The 21,509-nt window shown below is 41.4% G+C and overlaps 1 protein-coding gene across 1 annotated transcript in view; it reads left to right on the plus strand.

The window, feature by feature from the left end:
• Positions 1-20,965, plus strand: part of LOC109869944 (pro-neuregulin-3, membrane-bound isoform) — a 306,024-nt gene extending 285,059 nt beyond the window's left edge. The window contains exon 9 of the mRNA XM_031805127.1: positions 18,678-20,965. Coding sequence (XP_031660987.1) covers positions 18,678-19,440 — 763 coding nt within the window. The 3' untranslated portion in view covers positions 19,441-20,965. The remainder of the gene's footprint in view (positions 1-18,677) is intronic.
• The last annotated feature ends 544 nt before the right edge of the window (positions 20,966-21,509 follow it).

Genomic DNA, 21,509 nt, shown 5'->3' on the forward strand with positions numbered 1-21,509 from the left:
ATGGGAAGCGTCCCTGCACAGCTATTTTCAGGTCTCTCCAGAAATGTTCAATCGGCTTCAAGTCCGGGCTCTGGCTAGGCCACTCAAGGACATTCAGAGACTTGTCCCGAAGCCACTCATGCGTTGTCTTGGCTTTGTGCTTAGGGTCGTGTCCTGTTGGAAGGTGAACCCTCGCCACAGTCTGAGGTCCTGAGCGCTCTGGAGTAGATTTTCATCAAGGATCTCTCTGTACTTTGCTCCATTCATCTTTCCCTCGATCCTGACTAGTCTCCCAGTCCCTCCTTCTTGAAGGTTCTCCCCTCTCCACAGAGGATCTCTGGAGCTCTATCAGAGTGACCATTGGGTTCTTGGTCACCTCCCTGACCAAGGCCCTCCTCCCCGATTGTTCAGTTTGGCCGGGTTGCCAGCTCTTTGAAGAGTCTTGGTGGTTACAAACTTCTTCCATTGAAGATTGATGGAGGACGCTGTGTTCTTGGGGACCTTAAATGCTGCAGAAATGTTTTGGTACCCTTCCCCAGATCTGTGCCTCGACACAATCCTGTCTCAAAGCTCTTTGGACAATTCAATCGACCTAATGGCTTGGTTTTTGCTCTGACATGCAATGTCAACTGTGGAACATTATATAGACAGGTGTTTGCCTTTCCAAATAATGTCCAATCAATTTAATTTACCACAGGTGGACTTCAATCAAGTTGTAGAAACATGACAGGATGCACCTGAGCTCAATTTCGAGTCTCATAGCAAAGGGTCTGAATACTTATTTAAATAAGGTATTTAAAAACAAAATGTTATCGATTTGCCAAAATTGATAAAAACCTGTTTTGGCTCTGTCATTATGGCGTAATGTGTGTAGATTGATGAGGTAAAACATTTCACGTGACAAAATGTGGAGTAAGGGAAGGGGTCTGAATGCATTGTATGCTCAAATTTATATCCAAGAGTCTTGTAGGGAACATACAGCCCTAGGCAATGCTGTTGTTTCATTGATTGTACTGGATGGCTTACAATTATAGTGAATTTTTATTTGATTTTGAATTTGTTATATTTTCATAATTAATTGGGTGACATTTTACCATTTTAGCTAGACAGAATATCTCACCACCATGCGTTTCCATCTCCTCCTCTCTCCTTTATTCCTTTATTGAGCGTGCAGAGGGTCTGTCAACGGTTTAGTGAAATGTGTGTCATTGTGAAAACATGTTGCTATTGATGTTTCCAAGCAGATTTCACTTGGTTTCCCAAATTAAGCACTCGGTAGCTGCAGGAACAGCGTTGGAAAGCCCATGACATACAGAGTTTGGGTGGAATATCACCCAGTGTGAGCATGCTCCTCAAACAGTGATTGGATGTGTGGGTGTGAAATAAGTGTTATTATATTTATTTCTCAGCTGCTCAAATTAGGCACAGCTCTGCTTTAACACCGAAGTAGCCTACCAGGCATCATTAAGGAACAGAACTGCAGGAAAGCTCCCGGCCTCCATTCGCTATTCGATATACGGATGACTTGTTTTTTCTCTTGCCCCTGTTCCTGACCATTTAATAATGGGCCATTCTAAATCAAATACATTTTACATATTAGTAAAAACAAGATTAAACTGAGAAAAGTCTGATGGTTGAACATATGATCACTTGATGAGAGAACAGCTGTGCCGCCTGAGACAAGGAACAGAGCACAAGTTTTTTTGCAAATTTATCAGATCATCAATAGCCTATAGTTGCATCATGCAGCCCGTATATGTTTTGATTTCTAAGACATTCTAAGGTTTGTATCGTTCATAACTAAACTTGCCAAATAACCCTAAGTCTAGCGTATAGGAGCTGTTTCAAATTATCACTTTTACGCTCAACAGTTCATACTGTATGTGCACTCGCTCCAGAATGAGAAAAATATCCTTTCTATGTTCAATTATATTCTTCTTACTATAAAATAATATAAAATAATGCCACGGGACTTATACGCATATCTTGTCAGCTAAATGAACAAGTCTACAGTGCATGGCATGGAGCGTAGCCAGATAACATATAGTAGATCTACTCATATTCTGTTCTTCTGGAATACATTTTCTTCATATCATAATGTTTCTTTAGACCTGACTAAAATAAATAATTGTGGTGTATGTTACATTGATTTTCCTAGACTTCTCCAAATGAGTCTATACTAAATTTCAAACAAATCTCAAATTATTGATGTGATCAGCTGGAAAACATATTGGATCAGGACATATGTCCAATTCCTTTAGAGCAAATAAAGTATGATGTCAAAAGCAGAATTCTTATAGGCCTGGTATATTTTTCAGGTTGAAAAAGAAAAAGGAGAGCTGCACACTCTAGGAGCACAGATGCAATAATTGAATAACCAACGTTTCAACAGACAAGCTGTCTTCAGCAGAGTACGCCGCTTGTCTGTCGAGATGTTGGTTGCTCAATTATTTCATTTGAGCTCCTACAGTGTGCGGCTCTCTTTTCCCTTTTCAGGAGTAGCGCTAGCCAGCACCTCGTCTTAACAGGTGTGCGTTTCTTTCACCTCCATATTTTTCAGGTTGTCTTACCATTAGAATGGTTTCAGCATTCTCTGCCAGGTCACTTGCCCTCTTCTCCTCCTCTGGAGGAGAATAACTCACGTTTAATGCTTCTACACCTGCATTGCTTGCTGTTTGGGGTTTTAGGCTGGGTTTCTGTACAGCACTTTGAGATATCAGCTGATGTACGAAGGGCTATATAAATAAATTTGATTTGATTTGGTTTAATGCAACTCACCTCTGCATTCAAGAAACACAAAAGATACATATTTCTATACAATCTCCAAGAGAGAATAGATGGATGCTCACAAATAAACTGAAAACAGTACATTAAAGATCTTAAATGGCAGGTCTCTGTCTGAACTGACCTATCAGCAGTCAGTGCAGCAGCCTGGGGATGGAATTGTTGAGGAATAGTATGAGGTAGAGGAGGACATCTCAAGCACTTGGGATTGTGGGGACAGCTTGGGCTCAGTGCCTTCCTTGGCTATCTACACTACCATTCAAAAGTTTGGGGTCACTTAGAAATGTCCTTGTTTTTGAAAGAAAAGCCTTTTTTTTGTCCATTTAAAATAACATAAAATTGATCAGAAATACAGTGTATACATTGTTAATGTTGTAAATGACTATTGTAGCTGGAAACAGCAGATTTTTTAAATTGAATATTTACATAGACGTACAGAGGCCCATTATCAGCAACCATCACTCCTGTGTTCCAATGGCATGTTGTGTTAGCCAAACCAAGTTTGTAATTTTAAAAGGCTAATTGATTATTAGAAAACCCTTTTGCAATTATGTTAGCACAGCTGAAAACTGTTGTTCTGGCTCAAAATGGCCAGAAACAGTCCTTTCTTCTGAAACGTGTCAGTCTATTCTTGTTCTGAGAAATGAAGGCTATTCCATGTTAGAAATTGCCAAGAAACTGAGAATCTCATACAATGCTGTGCACTACTCCCTTCAGAGAACAGAGCAAACTGGCACTAACCAGGACAGAGCAAACTGGCCCTAACCAGAACAGAGCAAACTGGCCCTAACCAGAACAGAAAGAGGAGTGGGAGGTCCCGGTGCACAACTGAGCAAGAGGACAAGTACATTAGAGGACACTGCAGAAACAATAAATAGTAGGGAGAGCACGTCAATCTGGTCCATGCTGATTTTTTCAGACCTGACAATGGTAACCTAGCTTCTGGGCTTAACATTGGAGATTTGCAATGGTTGTAGGTTGATTTTTAAGTATTTTGAATGAAGAGCCATTTGGGAGCCAAATGAGCTGGCTCTTTTTAAATGGATAAAGCCAAATGAGCAGTCACAAAAAAAGACTGCCCATCACTATTGCTAACCAAACAATACCTAGGGGTATGTGCACATGAATTAAAAGGTAACTACACCAAAAAAATCTTGGGGAAAATTAAGGTCAGATTCAATATTGGTTAATGCACCCAAGAGGGAAAGAGGTATGGCCATCCTAGAAATGTTTTAATTTAGAGTAATCTAATATATTATACATTTCCAAAGCGACTTACAGTCATGCGTGTATATGTAACTGGTGTGAAATGGCTAGCTAGTTAGCAGTGTGTGCTAGTAGTGGTTCAATCTGTGACGTCACTTGATTTGAGATCTTGAAGTAGCTGTTTCCTTGTGGAGTTATATATAACGATGCTTCATGTGTGATTGTTATCGATGTGTTCATAGGGTCCCTGGTTTGAGCCCATGTTACATTATTTCAAAGATTTTAGAAAGGCAGGGCAGGATGGATATAGGTCTATAACAGTTTGGGTCTAGAGTGTCCCCCCTTTGACAGGGTGATGACTGCGGCAGCTTTCCAATGTTTGGGGATCTCAGACGATACGAAAGAGATGTTGAACAGGTTAGTAATAGGGGTTGCAACAATTTCGGCGGATAATTTTTGAAAGAGAGGGTCCAGATTGTCTAGCTCAGAAGATTTGTAGGGATCCAGATTTTGCAGCTTCAAAACTTCAGCTATCTGAATTTGGGTGAAGGAGAAGGGGCTTGGGAAAGTTGCTGCAGGGTGGTGCAGAGCTGTTGGCCAGGGTAGGGAAAGCCAGGTGGAAAGCATGGCCAGCCGTAGAAAAATGCTTACTGAAATTCTTGATTATAGTAGATTTTTCGGTGGTGACAGTGTTTCCTAGCCTCAGTGCAGTGGGCAGCTGGGAGGAGGTGCTCATATTCTCCATGGTCTTTACAGTGTCCCGAATTAGTGAATTAGTGCTACAAGATGGAAAATTCTATCTGAAAAAGCTAGCCTTTGCTTTCCTAACTGACTGAGTATATTAGTTCCTGACTTCCCTGAAAAGTTGCATATTGCGGGTGCTATTCGATGCTAATGCAGTACGCCACGGGATGTTTTTGTGCTGGTAAAGGGCAGTCAAGTCTGGGTTGAATCAAGGGCTATACAAGTTCTTAGTTCTAAATTTTTTAAATGGAGCATGCTTATTTAAGATGGTGAGGAAAGCACTTTTAAAGAGCAACCAGACATCCTTTACTGATGGGATGTCAATATCCTTCCAGGATATCTGGGCCAGGTCGATTAGAAAGGCCTGCTAGCTGAAGTGTTTCAGGGAGCATTTGACAATGATGAGGGTTGGTCGTTTGACCGTGGACCCATTACGGACACAGGCAATGAGGCAGTGATCGCTGAGATCCTGGTTGAAGACAGCAGAGGTGTATTTAGAGGGCAAGTTGATCAGGATGATATCTATGAGGGTGCCCATGTTTACGGATTTAGGGTTTTACCTGGTAGTTTCCTTGATAATTTGCGTGAGATTGAGGGCATTTAGCTTAGATTGTAGAACGGCCGGGGTGTTAAAACCTCTCTGGGATATGTGGGACGCTAGTGTCCCACCTGGCCAAAAGCCAGGGAAAATGCAGAGCACCAAATTCAAATAAATTACTATAAAAATCTAACTTTCATTAAATCACACATTCAAGATAGCAAATTAAAGCTACACTTGTGGTAAATCCAGCCAACATGTCAGATTTCAAAAAGGCTTTTCGGCGATGCTATTATCTGAGGATAGCACCTAAAAAAAAGAGAGAAAAGGATATTTAAACCCTGCAGGCACGACACGAAACGCAGAAAAATATATATACAGTGCCTTGCGAAAGTATTCGGCCCCCTTGAACTTTGCGAACTTTTGCCACATTAATTCCATTGATATATATCCAAAATGTTCATTTATTTGGCGCGTTTGATCCAGAAAAACACTGGTTCCAACTTGCGCAACGTGACTACAAAATATCTCAAACGTTACCTGTAAACTTTGCCAAAACATTTCAAACTACTTTTGTAATACAACTTTAGGTATTTTCTAACATAAATAATCAATCAAATTGAAGACGGGATGATCTGTCTTCAATACAGGAGGAAAACAAACTGTAGCTAGCTTTCTGGTCACACGCCTCTATCTAACAGTACACTTCAAGTGACCCTCGTTCAAGATGGCCGTACTTCTTCATTACACAAAGGAAAAACCTCAACCAATTTCTAAAGACTGGTGACATCCAGTGGAAGCGGTAGGAACTGCAAGAAGGTCCTTTAGAAACCTGGATTCCCAATGAAACCCATTGAAAAGAGAGTGACCTCAAAACAAATATCTGAATGGTTTGTCCTCGGGGTTTCGCCTACTAAATAAGTTCTGTTATACCCACAGACATTATTCAAACAGTTTTAGAAACTTCAGAGTGTTTTCCATCCTAATATGCATATCTTATCTTCTGGGGATGAGTAGCAGGTAGTTAAATTTGGGCATGCATTTCATCCGGACGTGAAAATACTGCCCCCTGTCACTTAAGCATGTCCCAGTTTAGGTCACCTAACATTACGAACTCTGAAGATAGATGGGGGGAAATCAATTCACATATGGTGTCCAGGGCACAGCTGGGGGCTGAGGGGGTCTATAACAAGTGGCAACTGTGAGAGACTTATTTCTGGAAAGGTGGATTTTTAAAGTAGAAGCTCTAACTGTTTGTGCACAGACCTGAATAGAAAGACAGAACTCTGTAGGCTATCTCTGCAGTAGATTGCAACTCCGCCCCCTTTGGCAGTTCTATCTTGCCTGAAAATGATTTAGTTGGGGATGGACATTTCAGAATTTTTTGGGTGGCCTTCCTAAGCCAGGATTCAGACACGGCTAGTACATTAGGGCTGGCGGGGTGTGCTAAAGAAGTGAATAAAATAAACTTAGGGAGGCGGCTTCTGATGTAAACATGCATGAAACCAAGGCTTTTACGGTTACAGAAGTCAACAAATGAGAGTGCCTGGGGAATAAGTGTAGTTTTGGGGGCTACAGGGCCTGGGTTAACCTCTACATCAGCAGAAGAACAGAGGAGGAGTAGGATAAGTGTACGGCTAAAGGATAAAATAACTGGTCGTCTAGTGCGTTGGGAACAGAGAATAAAACGAGCAGATTTCTGGGCATGGTAGAATAGATTCCTGGCATAATGTACAGAAACGGGTATGGTAGGATGAGAGTACAGTGGAGGGAAACCTAGACATTGAATGACGATGAGATTGGTTGTGTCTCTGGAGGTACCAGTTAAGCCAGGTGAGGTCTCAGCATTTGTGAGGTGTGGGACAAAAGCGGTATCTAAGGCATGGTGAGCGGGGCTGGGGGCTCTACAGTGAAATAAGACAATAATCACTAACCGACACAGCAGTAGACAAGGCATATTGACATTAGGGAGAGGCATGTGTAGCCGAATGATCATAGGGTCCAATGAGCAACAATATGTGAGTCAGGGAACCGCTAGGTGAGCGGGAGACACGGCAACTCAGAAAGCTAGCGGGCCGGGGCTAGCAGATGGGTCTTTGGTGACATCGCAATGGAAAAGCCTTTTGAAACCACCTTGGACGATTAAGTCTGCAGACCAGTCGTGATGGATTGGCGGGGCTCCGTGTCGGCAATAAAGGGTCCAGGCCAATTGGCAAAAGAGGTTTTGTAGCCCAAGAATTAGCTGGTATACCTATTCGGCTAGCCGGGAGATGGGCCTAACTCGAGGCTAGCTCAAGGCTAACTGGTGCTTGCTTCTGGACAGGCGTTAGCCAGCAATGGCCACTCGGTTGCATCTAACTAGCTGCGATGATCCGGTGTAATGGTCCAGAACCTGAGGTAGGGATCCGGTGATGTGGTCGAGAAAAGCAGTCCAATATGCTCTGGGTTGATATCGCTAGGATTTGGATTTGAAACAATAGCCTACAAGCTGTGGTCAACTATTTAAGCACTGTTTCGTGCTGCTATATGACAAGCATGGGGACTGGTCTTGATAAATCAATGAGTTTTTTATTTTCACTGAATCTCCTTTTGGGTATTGGTTAGACCACAATTAGGTTGTGGAAATGTTATGCTCTTAGTACTGTAGCCTACTTCCGACCGTCACGTTTTACAGCGCCTTATTTTCCGTTCCATCCTAACGGAAACTCTGAAGGTTTCAGTTTTTGATTTTCTTGGAATAGAAACACCATAATATTAATCTAATTAATTAAACTAAATTTCATCAAATCAATCCCATATACTACGTTCTTACAAACAAAGGTTTAAAATGTTCTAGCACAGCCAATATTGAAGACTATCAAATACTTTTCAAAGATGCCCTCTGGTGGTCGTACTAGAACTAACTAGCATTAATGGTAACAATGGCTGACAATTTTTTTAAATAACGTTGCCATAGAATTCTGCGGCAGCCCGCAAGGTGTGCTTCAGTATGATGCAACTTTTAAAGGAAGAACCACTGTAGCTACATGATGTAGCTATCGTAAACACCTTTAACTTCTTGGCGCACCCATCCGTCAACATCCGCTGAATTGCAGAGCGCCAAATCAAATTAAATGAAATCATGAAATCACAAGTGCAATATAGCAAAACACAGCGTAGCTTGTTGTTAATCCACCTGGCATGTCAGATTTCGAAAAGGCTTTACAGCAAAAGCTATCCAATCGTTTATGTTAGGACATCTCTCTCAGCAGACAAAACATTTCAAACAGCTAGCAGCAAAGTAGATCGGTCACGAAAGTCAGAAAAGCAATAAAATGAATCGCTTGACGATCTTCGGATGTTTGCACTCAAGAGACTCCCAGTTACACAATAAATGTTCCTTTTATTCGATAAAGACTCTTTTTATATCCAAAAACCTCCATTTGGTTGGCGCGGTTTGTTCAGAAATCCACAGGCTCGTGCAGGTCATGACGGGCAGATGAAAGTTCGTAGAAACATGTCAAACGTTTTTTATAATCAAACCTCAAGTTGTTTTTACAATAAATAATCGATAATATTTCAACCGGACCGTAGCTTTTTCAATAGGAGAGAGAGAGAAAATGTCTGCTCCAAGCTGTTGCGCATGCAAAACTCTGCTGGTACCCAGCCATCCACTGACGCGATGTGATCGTTCTCGCTCATTTTTCAGAATAATAGTCTGAAACTATGTCTAAAGACTGTTCACACCATGTGGAAGCCATAGGGAAAGGAATCTGGTTGATATCCCTTTAAATGGAGGGAAGGCATGCAATGGAACAGGGAGTTCTGTTGGCAGATTGGATTGTTTGACTGATCGACTGACTGCAATAACTTTTTCAAACAGGTTTTACATTTGTTTTAACGTGATTTACACCATGTTGGGTTATGTTTTCAGTTGTTGTTAAAGACTACTGGGAGTTCTGATAACCTTTTGTTGTTGTGTGGTAAAATTTTGATTTTGATTGTGTGATTGAGACTGGGTTTAAAATGCACTTTATGAACAGACAAATATTGCGTGATTAAGGTCACTTGATCTCATTTACCGTGTTGCACTCTTTTTAGGCACAAGTTACAGGACCTTTCCTGAGGAACCAGGGACCATTGTGCTGTGACATTATGTGTGTGATCATTTATTTTGGTAATACAACCAATGCAAAAGAACAGTTGTTTTTGAAGTTATTTCCATTGTTTTAATCCTTGTGTGGTGTTCGGGTCTGTGGGACCCGTTTACTAAAATGTTTACTAAAAAAAAAATGATACAATTTAATATTTTTTTCAACCTGAGACTTCATTTTCTGTGAAGAACATGTAAAAAATAAGTGAGTGCACAATGTGCACCCCCTACACTTTATATTACATATGTCGTGTTCATGTCCACTGGACCCGAGGGGAAAACAAGTGTGTGTATAGGTGAAAACAAGTAAAAATGAAGCAAAAAGGTTTGCTGTGTGCCTTCACTCTGTCTTCCTCCTCCATGGGCCTGCTGTTTCAACATAGCAGCAAGAACCTGTCTGTCTCCCTGCCTGTCTGCCTGTCTCCTGCTTTTCTCAAACTCTTTACCTTTTGTACTGTGTGAAACTACACAATGTCTTGTGGGAACCTGCACAGTGAGTTGGAAGAAGAGGATGAGGGTGACCCTCAGCCAGCCCCAGGACCAGCCCGTGCGCTTCGATAACTGTCAGCGGCAGAGAGACAAGCTAGCTGCAATCAGGTCAATGTGGGATATGTGGTTGGACCACCTTCCCCTACAACCCTGGGCCCAACGTTACTGTTGATGAGCGTCTTATGCCATTTAGGGGCTGCTGCCTCTTCAGGCAGTACATACTGTCTAAACCCGCTAAATATGGAATCAAGATCTGGGCTGCCTGTGGTGCTGGTTCATCATATGCGTGGAACTTGCAAGTGTATACGGGGAAGCCAGATGAAGGAGCCCCTGAGAAGAACGGGATGCGGATTGTCCTGGACGTAACACAGGGACTTCGTGGCCACAACATCACATGTAATCACTTTTTTGCTTTGCACAAGTTGGGACAGGAGCTCCTCAAGAGGAAGCTAACGATTGTAGGAACAGTACGAAAAACAAGCCAGAGCTCCCACTTCAGCTGTTGAATACACAGAACAGGCCTATCAATTCCTCTAAGTTTGTGTTCACGGCCGACACGTCCCTAGTGTCCTACGTGCCAAAGAAAGGCCAAAATGTGGTACTCATGAGTACGCTGCATAGGGATGGGACAATCTGTGGCCAGGATCATCAAAAACCAGAAATCATAATGGATTACTGTGCCACAAATGGAGGGGCGGACAATTTAGACAAGCTGGTGACTAGCTACAGCTGCAAAAGACAAATCCTACGCTGGCCACTTGTGATATTCTTCAACATCTTGGATATCTCAGCGTACAATGTGTTTGTAATCTGGATGAACACAGATTGGAACAGAGGGAAGCTCCAGAGCAGAAAGCTCTTTCTTGAGAAGCTGGGCAAGGCATTGGTAAGACCTCAAATCCAGAGGAGGAAACGTATCCCAAGGACCCCAGCTTCTGCAGCCATCGTGAGGAGTATTCAGGAGGAGGATGCTAGTGCCCCATCTACCCGACCCACAGAAGCAACAGCACCAATACAGGAAGTAAGTGTGAGTGATTTGTGAGTGATGTTGTTGCATGTGTGTGTGTCTGACTCTCCTACCTTGGCCTATATATTTGTTTATTTATTTATTTTACCCCCTTTTTCTCCCCAATTTCGTGGTATCCAGTTGTTAGTAGTTACTATCTTGTCTCATCGCTACAACTCCCGTACGGGCTCGGGAGAGATGAAGTTCGAAAGCCATGGAAACACTGTGCACCTAGCGACCTGGTCAGCGTGCACTGCGCCCGGGCCCGTCACAGAAGTCGCTAGTGTGTGATGAGACAAGGATATCCCTACCGGCCAAACCATCCCTAAACCAGACGATGCTAGTTGGCCTATGTATTTGAGTGAGTTAGTGAGTGAGATGTTAGTAAAATTCCTGAAGTCCCCCTCCCTTTTCATCATTCTAGATTAGCAACAAGAAGAAGCCCTGCGATGTGTGTGGACCTAATAAGGCCAGGAAGACATGGCACACATGCATCAAGTGCAAGAAATAAATTAGCATCACACACACAGTAAAACTCTGTCCCTCATGTGGTGTGTAGACCGGCCTTAATTTGTGTTAAATGGGGCTCATTTACAATTTTCCATAAAATACTGTATGTAAAATGTGTCTTTTGTTCCATTCAAAGCAATAAACATCAATAGTTATGAAAACCTTGTTTCATTAGTATTTGTTCAAGATTAACATGATTTATTCTACCCATGTCTTCATTATAATAGATTTTTGTTGACAAAAATCAGATTTTGTATTTTTTTTTTTATAATAAAAAAAATGATAAATGTGATTGAGCAGAGGTATATGGCCAATATTAACCATGTATGCTGTCTATATTGCTTGTAATTGATATAATTCAACATCTTAGTATTTTTACGTAAATTATTATGGCTGTATTGTTTTAAAAACACAATGTTGTTGGTCCATCAGACCCGCGAACATTGGGTGAATAACAAAAACATGAACACCACACAAGGGTTAAAAGTTTGTTCTGTACAGTTAAGTTCTGTACTGACTGAGTATTTTGTACTGGCCCAGACGGGACTCATTCCCTCACAAACAAAAAGGAGAAATCAATATTTTCTCAGGTAGTCATGACCTATCTGGCACCTCAAACAAACAATAACCTCAAGTCAAAACCATTACATTAAAAATGGCACCCCAGATGGGATTTGAACCCACAATACCTGGCTTAGGAATACCTGGTCTAGCTGGTTATGCTGGCAGACCAGCCTTCATTGGGTATTTGTTAGTCCTATTCAATTACCATGCGAAATAGGCAAAGTAAGTAATTAGCCCTAATGTGTCTGGATCGTTTACCTTTGAACAATGTGCGTGAATAAGTGACGGAACGATGCACTTTGAGATGCAATCTGAGTGACAGCGCAGTATTGTCACAATAATGTGACAAAACGTGCCACCAATGAGTAGTGCACTACAAATGGAATAGGGTGCCAATTGAGACACAACCATAGGTCTCCGAGATAATTTATTGCACTTGAAAGTCCTGGGCAATGTTATTATTAGCATGCAAACCTGTGACTTGTAAAGTACAAACGGTTGTCAAACTCTTTTTAATCACATCATAATTAATATTCGTATTAAACAGGGTAGCATGCAGGAAGCTCAGCATATTCGTTCAATGGCTGTGAGTAGATCTCCTGGAGCATTGCACAAACACACGCCAACACATACAGCATACAGACTAGTATGCATGCACACAGACACTATGCACACATATAATATGCACGCTCACGCACAACACATACATGTGCAGGTTAGGCATGCAATGACAAACACATAGTATGCAGGCCATATGTAGAGTATGCACACATGTGCACAAACACACACATAGTATGCATTCACACACAAACACACATGCAGAGAGGGAGAGATAACTAGGATATTTTTTTTAAAGCAGCAGAGGAGGAATCTGTAGCCATAGCCAATTAATGGCTTGCAAATCCTCAGGGAACGAGTGGTACAAGAGTGCTTTTCTCTTCTCACCGACATGCAAAGATTGGGTTAGTTAGTTGACTAGTTGGAACATATTAACTATTGATAACCCCTTTACAGATCCATCAGCAAAGAAAGTCTGTGCTGGCGCAGGGAAGTTGGACTGACCTATTTCTTGATTTAACAGCCATACAAAACTCTCCCTCCCTTGTTGCCATGGAGACACCCTCAGGTCTCTGTGAATAAGCAGTAAGAGATGGGGAGAGATGGGGAGAGAGAGGGAGAGAGAAAGCATCACTTAGAGCATCTGCTATATGGCTAAAATGTAAAGCAGGGAGGACGAAGGAGTGAGGGAGACAGAGAGCATGAGGAAGGGAGAGAGACCATAAAGAGACAGCGAGAGAGAGAGAACAAAAGCGTGAATATTGGCATGAGAACCAGGCCCTGTTTTCAATTTTGACAGCAAATCCCCAACAAGCATTGTCAGTTTCGTTAAACACTGTCAGAAACACATATTTTCCTGTCACAGATGAAGAATGGATTGAAGCCAAATGTCAGTTATTTTTAGATATGTTAAGATGCGCTGGATTTACCTCCAGTGCACACATCCCCCTGTAAAACAGAAGAATGGGGAAAGTAGTTCAATTATTTGTACTCATTTATGGACATTTATGGTCTCTGAAGTCAGACAATAAAAATGGCTCACTCCTCGGGGCTTTGTTGAGTGGGTCTTTTTAGGTTTCACTAACATCATTTGAGAATTAAGATGACACATTTTAAAATTAGATCTCAATACTGTACCATATTTCCTTATTACCTTTACCATTCGGCCATTAGATTTGCCACCAATGCTACTTATAGGACACATCACTGCACTCTATACTCTTCTGTAAACTGGTCATCTCTGTATATCTGTTGCAAGACCCATTGGTTAATATGCTTATTTATAAAACCCTCTAAGGCTTCCCTCCCCCTATCTGAGATATCTACTGCAGCCCACATCCTCCACATTCAAACCCGTTCCGCTAGTCACAATCTATTACAGGTCCGCAAAGCACACACATCCCTGGGTCACTCCTCTTTTCAGTTCGCTGCAGCTAGCGACTGGATCGAGCTTCAACAAACACTCAAACGGGACAGTTTTATCTCAATCTCTTCATTCAAAGACTCAATCATGGACACTCCTACTGACAGTTGTGGCTGCTTTGTGTGATGCATTGTTGTCTCTATCTTCTTGCCCTTTGTGCTGTTGTCTGTACCCAATAATGTTTGTACCAAGTTTTATGCTGTAGCCATGTTGTGTTGCTACCATGCTGTGTTGTCATGTTGCGGCCTTGCTATGTTGTTGTCTTAGGTCTCTCTTTATGTAGTATTGTGTTGCCTCTCTTGATGTGATGTGAGTTCTGTCCTATATTCATATTGTATTTATTTTTAATCCCCGGCCCCTGTCCCTGCAGGAGGCATTTGGCCTTTTGGTAGGCCGTCAATGTAAATAAGAATTTGTTATTAACTGCCTTGCCTAGTTAAATAAAGGTTAAATAAATAAAAATAAAACTAGTTGGTTGAAATCTGCAATCCGACTAGCTGAAATGAGGTTCCAAGCCATTGACAATTCCCGGTTATCCATAATGTCTATGGAAGCAGTGTCAGTTTTCAAAATATCAATAAGCCAACTCTGAGCCTTAACCAAAACAAAAAAACATGACAATTTCTCTTGCCTCGGATCCACAACCAGTAGTAACCACATACTTAATTGAAGGTTATCTTAAAATGAAAAGACTAATGTAACATTCTGCACCACAATAACATTGTTGCCGAGGTTGACTTGCCAGGTAGCTACAGGATTTGAGTAACTCAGACGTTTTCTAATAACAGCTGAGCTAGCCTATGTGAAGTGCCTAGTTTGCAATGACGATAGCTGACTGAATGTAGTTGAAATCAGGTGGTCAAACGAGATACATGGGAGTATTTGACAGCACTAGTGCCACTTGCGTAATGACCGCAACACATTTTGTAACACAGAAAGACGGAAAACATGGAAAATGTTTATCACTCATAAGATGCTGCAACAAAGACGTCTCTGCATAAACAAATGAATGCTAGCTAGCTAATTTCTCCTCTTCGGTCCTACATTTATAATGAATTCAATTGAGTTTTTTTGGTTGTTGGTTTAGTTTCTTCTTAGCAAGTAAGGTGTGCATATGGTTAATGCTAGCTAATTCGTAACACCATCTAGACTGGACTCTGAAATTGGACTCTGAAATTATGTTTTGGGGTACATGGGCTACAGCCAGCTGCTTAGCTATTTTTACACCAGGGATGGGCAACTTTGACTTTTATGGGGGTGGGGGCCACAAACTTGAACTCATCATGAGGGGTCATAGCGGGTCTGCGTTCTCACATATATACCTACATCCATAACCACACCTTTAGTCAGAGCCGGCCCTAGCCTATTGGGTTCCTAAACAACATTGTGTTGGGGGCCCAAATCATTTCATGCAATTCTACTTATTTTGCCATGGAGCGGAGAGAAACATTTTCAGTTTTACAGCTAATTTCCAACAATTCTGCACATGTTGCCATGCTGCACTTCCTCTTCCATACTTCACGGTTTGAACCACACATGCGGAGATCAACCGTTCACCTAATCTGCGTCTCACAAAGACACGTCGGTTGGAACCCAAAATGTAAAATTTGGACTCATCAGACCATAGGACAGATTTCCACCGGTCTAATGTCCATTGCTCGTGTTTCTTGTCCCAAGCAAGTCTCTTATTATTGGTAGCCTTTAGTAGTGGTTTCTTTGCAGCAATTCGACCATGAAGGCCTGATTCACGCAGTCTCCTCTGAACAGTTAATGTTGAGATGTGTCTGTGACTTGAACTCTGTGAAGCATTTGGACTGCAATTTCTGAGGCTGGTAACTCATACGATCTCTGCAGCAGAGGTAACTCTGGGTCTTCCTCTCCCGTGGTGGTCCTCATGAGATCCAATTTCATCATAGCGTTTAATGGTTTTTGTGACTGCACTTGAAGAAACTTTCAAAGTTCTTGAAATGTTCCTTATTCACTGACCTTCATGTCTGAAAGTAATGATAGACTGTCGTTTCTCTTTGCTCATATGAGCTGTTCTTGCCATAATATGGATTTGGTCTTTTACCAAATAGGGCTATCTTCTGAATACCACTTCTACCTTGTCACAACACAACTGATTGGCCCAAACACACCGGTTAATTGAAATGCATTCCAGGTAACTACCTCATGAAGCTGTTGAGAGAATGCCAAGAATGTGCAAAGCTGTCATCAAGGCAAAGGTTGGCTACTTTGAAGATTTTCAAATGTAAAATATATTTTGATTTGATTAACACTTTTTTGGTTACTACATGATTCCATATGTGTTATTTCATAGTTTTGATGTTTTCACTATTATTCTACAATATTGGTAATAGTAAAAAATTAAGAGCAACCCTGGAATGAGTAGGTGTGTCCAAACTTTTTGACTGGTACTGTATGAAAATGATACATGCATTTACTTACCTTATCATTCTTCAACCCTCCTGTTGTGTTCGTTTCATGTTAATTAATTCTGTGTTCTCGGTCCAAAAGGACCGCCCCATTATAGCTATAAATACATGTATTTTCACCTAATGTTGCATTAGATCTTTTTATCAACTTAAGTTCTTGTGAACATTGCAAGTTTTGAACTTCTATTTGCTATTTATAGCCTGTAGGCCTCATTAACCTGAGCTCATACAACTCGTTTTTGAGTAAAAAAAAAGCATAATATATGGATTACTTTGACTATAACAAATGCTCAGATGAAACATAATGTGCTATTTATCACAGACTACTTTGTGTCGTTGGCCCTGGGGTCATCCTCTTGGTGGGGATGAAGACCAGGACAAATTCCCATTCTTTGACCGGAATGTAGCAACAACCTCAGCAGGGCCCTCTTCCTCATCACTGGAATGTTCCACATCGGTTGTCTCTTGGTCTGGATCATATTCTGTGTTGTCTTCAACTTCTGACACTTCCTCCTCCAATGCATCTTCACTGTCAGTTGCCTGGCCTCTCTCCTCCTCACCATTGTCATGATCAAAGATATGATCAAGAGCCTCACATACAGTATATCGTTTGGTCATTGTGCTGCCACATAATGAACTGTGAGCAAGGCCTCAAAATAGCTTCATATTCCAGAGCTGCAAGAACAGGTATATATGTTATTGAAACAATTCTGAGATTGTTTGTGAGAATGCCAACAGGTGTGGTTCCCGTAGGGGAAAGATTCTATTGAGGAAAGGTTGCCATGGAAGCCAAGAAGGGGAGTGATGTTTATGTGTGTGTGTGCTCAAACACACATGCATGTGGGGTCTGGGAGAGGAAGTGTGTCATTCTGATGAATGGGCATGTGCCTGAACTCAATTTTATACACTAATTGTAGTCTCACCCATTCATTTCTAATGACCTGTCATTTTTGACCGGGAACACCACAGGTGTACAAAAGCTAAATAACACACCCAAAATGTTATGAAAATCATCTAAATGTTTTTTGTGCGTTCAGATGCTCTGTGTGGACAAAGTCATGGAACCTTATGACAATCAGATTAAATAAACTACATTTTTCATAGAGAAAACTTGTAAATCGGTCCAATTTGACAGGAACACAACAGGAGGGTAAAGACGATACACTAATTTATGTTTTATTTAACTAGGCAAGTCAGTTAAGAACAAATTCTTATTTATAATGACAGCCTAGGAACAGTAGGTTAACTGCCTTGTCCGATCTAGCAACTTTCGGTTACTGGTCCAACACTCTAACCACTAGGCTACCTGCCGCCCCTTTATCACTCAAAGTGTTATGAACGATTGCACCACAAATAGATTTCCAGGGTATTGATGCATCCTTCTCCTAATACAGCCTCTTCCAACACCAAGGGTAGGGGAAGGGTATCCATCTTTAAAAGTTGAGTTTTACTCTGATGTCAAATCAACACATATTTTTGCTAGCTAGCTAGCTACCTTAGCTGTTGTGCTAGCTAACATGTTACTGAACTGTGACACTAGCATACTGTCATGCATATTGGTATTAAGACAGGAACGTATTCACCTAAAAATATAATTGTTTAGGCAAATCATTAGCTAGCTAGCCACCTATCACATGAATTCTGCAAAAATATGAAAGCTAAGCGCTACCCAGTCAGTCAGTGGCACTGACAGAATGAAAATGTCAGTGTTTCACTCTATCCCATAAAACATGACATTGCTAAGTAGGCATCATTTAGATAATAAAATGCTAAAGGTAATTAATAAGTTAGACCCTTACTGGACAACTTTGGTAGGTAGTTTCCAACAGATGTTTCTAATCCACCTGATTGGTCATCAACTGTTACTGGTCTTGGAACTCATGTGTGAACTCATGGGAACCTGCTTCTGGTAAACTTTTGCCACAAGTGACAATAAATATTATTGTTTTCAAAAGTTTGCCGCAGATTCACCATTAGTGGCAAATGTTTGCAAACTTCTGGCAACATTTTGTGGCACACTATTTAGTTTGCAGCAAATTTACAAACTTGAGGGAAGTTTGCAGCAACATATTCATTTCTGTAAGGGTGGATTATAAATAATTACACAAAGTTTATGCAATCCCAGTACTTCAGAGAATAAACATATTTTTGGGGGCTTGAATTGTATGTGATGGATTTCTTTTCCTATTTTCTCTCTTTTCCTCTCCGCTTTGTCGTGTGAAAATGAGAAATCATGCAATAATGGTTTGGGAGCAAAAGGTCATCTATCCTCTCTTTTTTTCCCTTTTCTATTCTCTGCATCTCTTCAGGTTTGACACTGGGAGGGATGGTGGTGATGACCGCCAGCGCAGCAGGTTCCAGAATATGCAAACCCTGTCTCGTTCAGCGTGGAAGAAAGATTGGAGGGAGGTGCCCTACACCCGTCTGGACAGAGGACTAAAACCTGCTCCTCCCTCTCACCGCACACGATCGGTCCCCATCATCCCCTCTCTCCAGGGACACGGCCGTGAGGAGGGTCACATGGATGAGACCAGGCAGGGGGTCTCGCAGGGAGGGGGTCTCGCTGGGCCAGGTCACAAGCCCCAAGGACCTGCCAATGGCAGCAGCCACACCCCCCGTCCCTCAACCACCTCTTCCTCTGAAACTGTACTAGAATCTGAGGCCAGATCCAGTCATGTGCGTCCCTGCAGCGTTAAGACTGTACTGGGGTTAGGGACAAGCCCTAGCCACATGCACCATGGCTCCTCTGAAACTCCAGTAGGGCCAGGGGGCTCGTTCCAACACTCCGGGACAGCAGCATCCAGATCAGGTGTTCCCAGGTTGAACAGCAGGAACACTATTATTGCTGTGACCGTGCTGGAGTCCGAGGGAAAGAACATGCGGTATACACCCAGATTGCTATACAGCTGTCCCGGGAGCAGGGGTCCTCAGGCAGGAGGCCAAAGGGAGGCCCAGGGGCTCGGGGAACAATACGCCCCCCCACCCCTGATGGATGGAGGGGCAAACTGCTTCCTGACAGCAGTGGTGAGCAGAGGTGCTGGAATTGATTATGCCAAAACTTCTGCCAGCTGAGTGGACTAGATCTTGCCGACAGGTGTGGTGATATTGATGATTTGTCGCCACAGATGGTTTGTTTACATAGCAGGTTAGGATAATTCATGTTGGGGCAGGGATGTGCAAATATGACAAAATACAATTTCAAAATACCATAAAGAACAACGTATGAAAATAAACTACAAAATACAATTTCAAAATACCATAAAGAACAACGTATGAAAATAAAATACAAAATACTTGTATTTTGAAATGTATTTAATTAAAATAAATGTATTTTGTATTTTAAAATACAGAAATACATTTGCAAGTTGCCGGACCGAACAGCAACAACATTCTCAGTAACGGTTACAGAAACATTTGACTTGCTATGACTGTGATACGCTGTTGTTTATCAATATGAGTTGAATGCACTGACTGTAAGTCACTCAGGATAAGAATGTCTGCTAAATGACCAAAATATAAATGTATATGTGAAAATAAACATACCAAAGCACACTAGGTATTACTATTGGCCTTGTTTCTTGGCGAAGCTCATTAGAGTAATACTCAGCATGCTTTTCAATTGTTTATTTGTACATATACAATTATATTTTGTTAATTTATCAGATGTTCTTAACACACCATATTGCCATCAGAATTTTGATACCAACGCAGGGTGAAAGGGGGCCACAAAATTGTGAACCGCTATAAAAAGAATTGTATAGAAAAAAGTATTTTGTCATTTGAAAATACAAATTATAGCTCTCAACAGTATCTTGTTAAAACATACATTGGAGTGCAGTTCAGCCCAGTGTAATACAAATTACACAAAATACTCAGAAGTAATTGAAATACACATTTCAAATACATGTTACAGAAATACTGCCCATCTCTGGTTGCAGGTTAGGTGAATTAACGTGGTAGGTTAGAATTAACACAGCAGGTTTGGTGAATTAATGTAGCATGTTAGGAGAATGGGGTTAAGGTTAGGAAAAAGTGTTAGGCATAGCTACAATGCTACAGTTGTGTGGCCCTGACGTGGCCACTAGTTTGCACTCTAATCCTCCATCTGGCCACAATGGTAAAAACATAAACAATATCTGGTGACAAATCATCAGTAACATGACACCTGTAGGGAAAGATTCTGCCCACCTGCATCGACATCATGAGGGGAGTGGGACCACCTGCCTAAAAAATTGGACCAATCACAGATGGCCCCCGTTTCTGTAAAAGAGCCACAGCAGTGTGGACTGCAGAGAGGAATTTATTGATACATTTAAGACCTTGAATTATTAAGAATACACACACAGTCTATGTGAATAATGTGAAACAATGCAGACGGACATAAAGACTGGAGTGGGAGATTGATTTAAAAGTGTATAAAATAATATATACATGATCTATATGGCACTATCTAAACAACGCTTCTACTTAGAAAACAAAATAGTGTGTCATCGCTATGTTGTTTCTCTATTGTAAAGAAATCTAATTGTATATGTCATATATATAAAGTGGGGAGAACAAGTATTTGATACACTGCTGATTTTGCAGGTTTTCCTACTTACAACGCATGTAGAAATCTGTCATTTTTATCATAGGAACACTTCAACTGTGAGAGACGGAATCTAAAACAAAAATCCAGAAAATCACATTGTATGATTTTTAAGTAATTAATTTGCATTTTATTGCATGACATAAGTATTTGATAACCTACCAATCAGTAAGAATTCCGGGTCTCACAGACCTGTTCGTTTTTCTTTAAGAAGCCCTCCTGTTCTCCATTCATTACCTGTATTAACTGCACCTGTTTGAACTCGTTACCTGTATAAAAGACACCTCTCCACGCACTCAATCAAACAGACTCCAACCTCTCCACAATGGCCAAGACCAGGGAGCTGTGTAAGGACATCAGGGGTAAAATTGTAGACCTGCACAAGGCTGGAATGGGCTATAGGACAATAGGCAAGCAGCGGTCTGATGAGACAAAAATAGAGCTTTTTGGTCTAAACTCCACCCGCCGTGTTCGGGGGAAGAAGGATGAGTACAACCCCAAGATCACCATCCCAACCGTGAAGCATGGAGGTGGAAACATCATTCTTTGGGGA

The sequence above is a fragment of the Oncorhynchus kisutch genome, linkage group LG25, assembly GCF_002021735.2.
Source record: "Oncorhynchus kisutch isolate 150728-3 linkage group LG25, Okis_V2, whole genome shotgun sequence".
In the NCBI taxonomy this organism is placed as follows: Eukaryota; Metazoa; Chordata; class Actinopteri; order Salmoniformes; family Salmonidae; genus Oncorhynchus; species Oncorhynchus kisutch.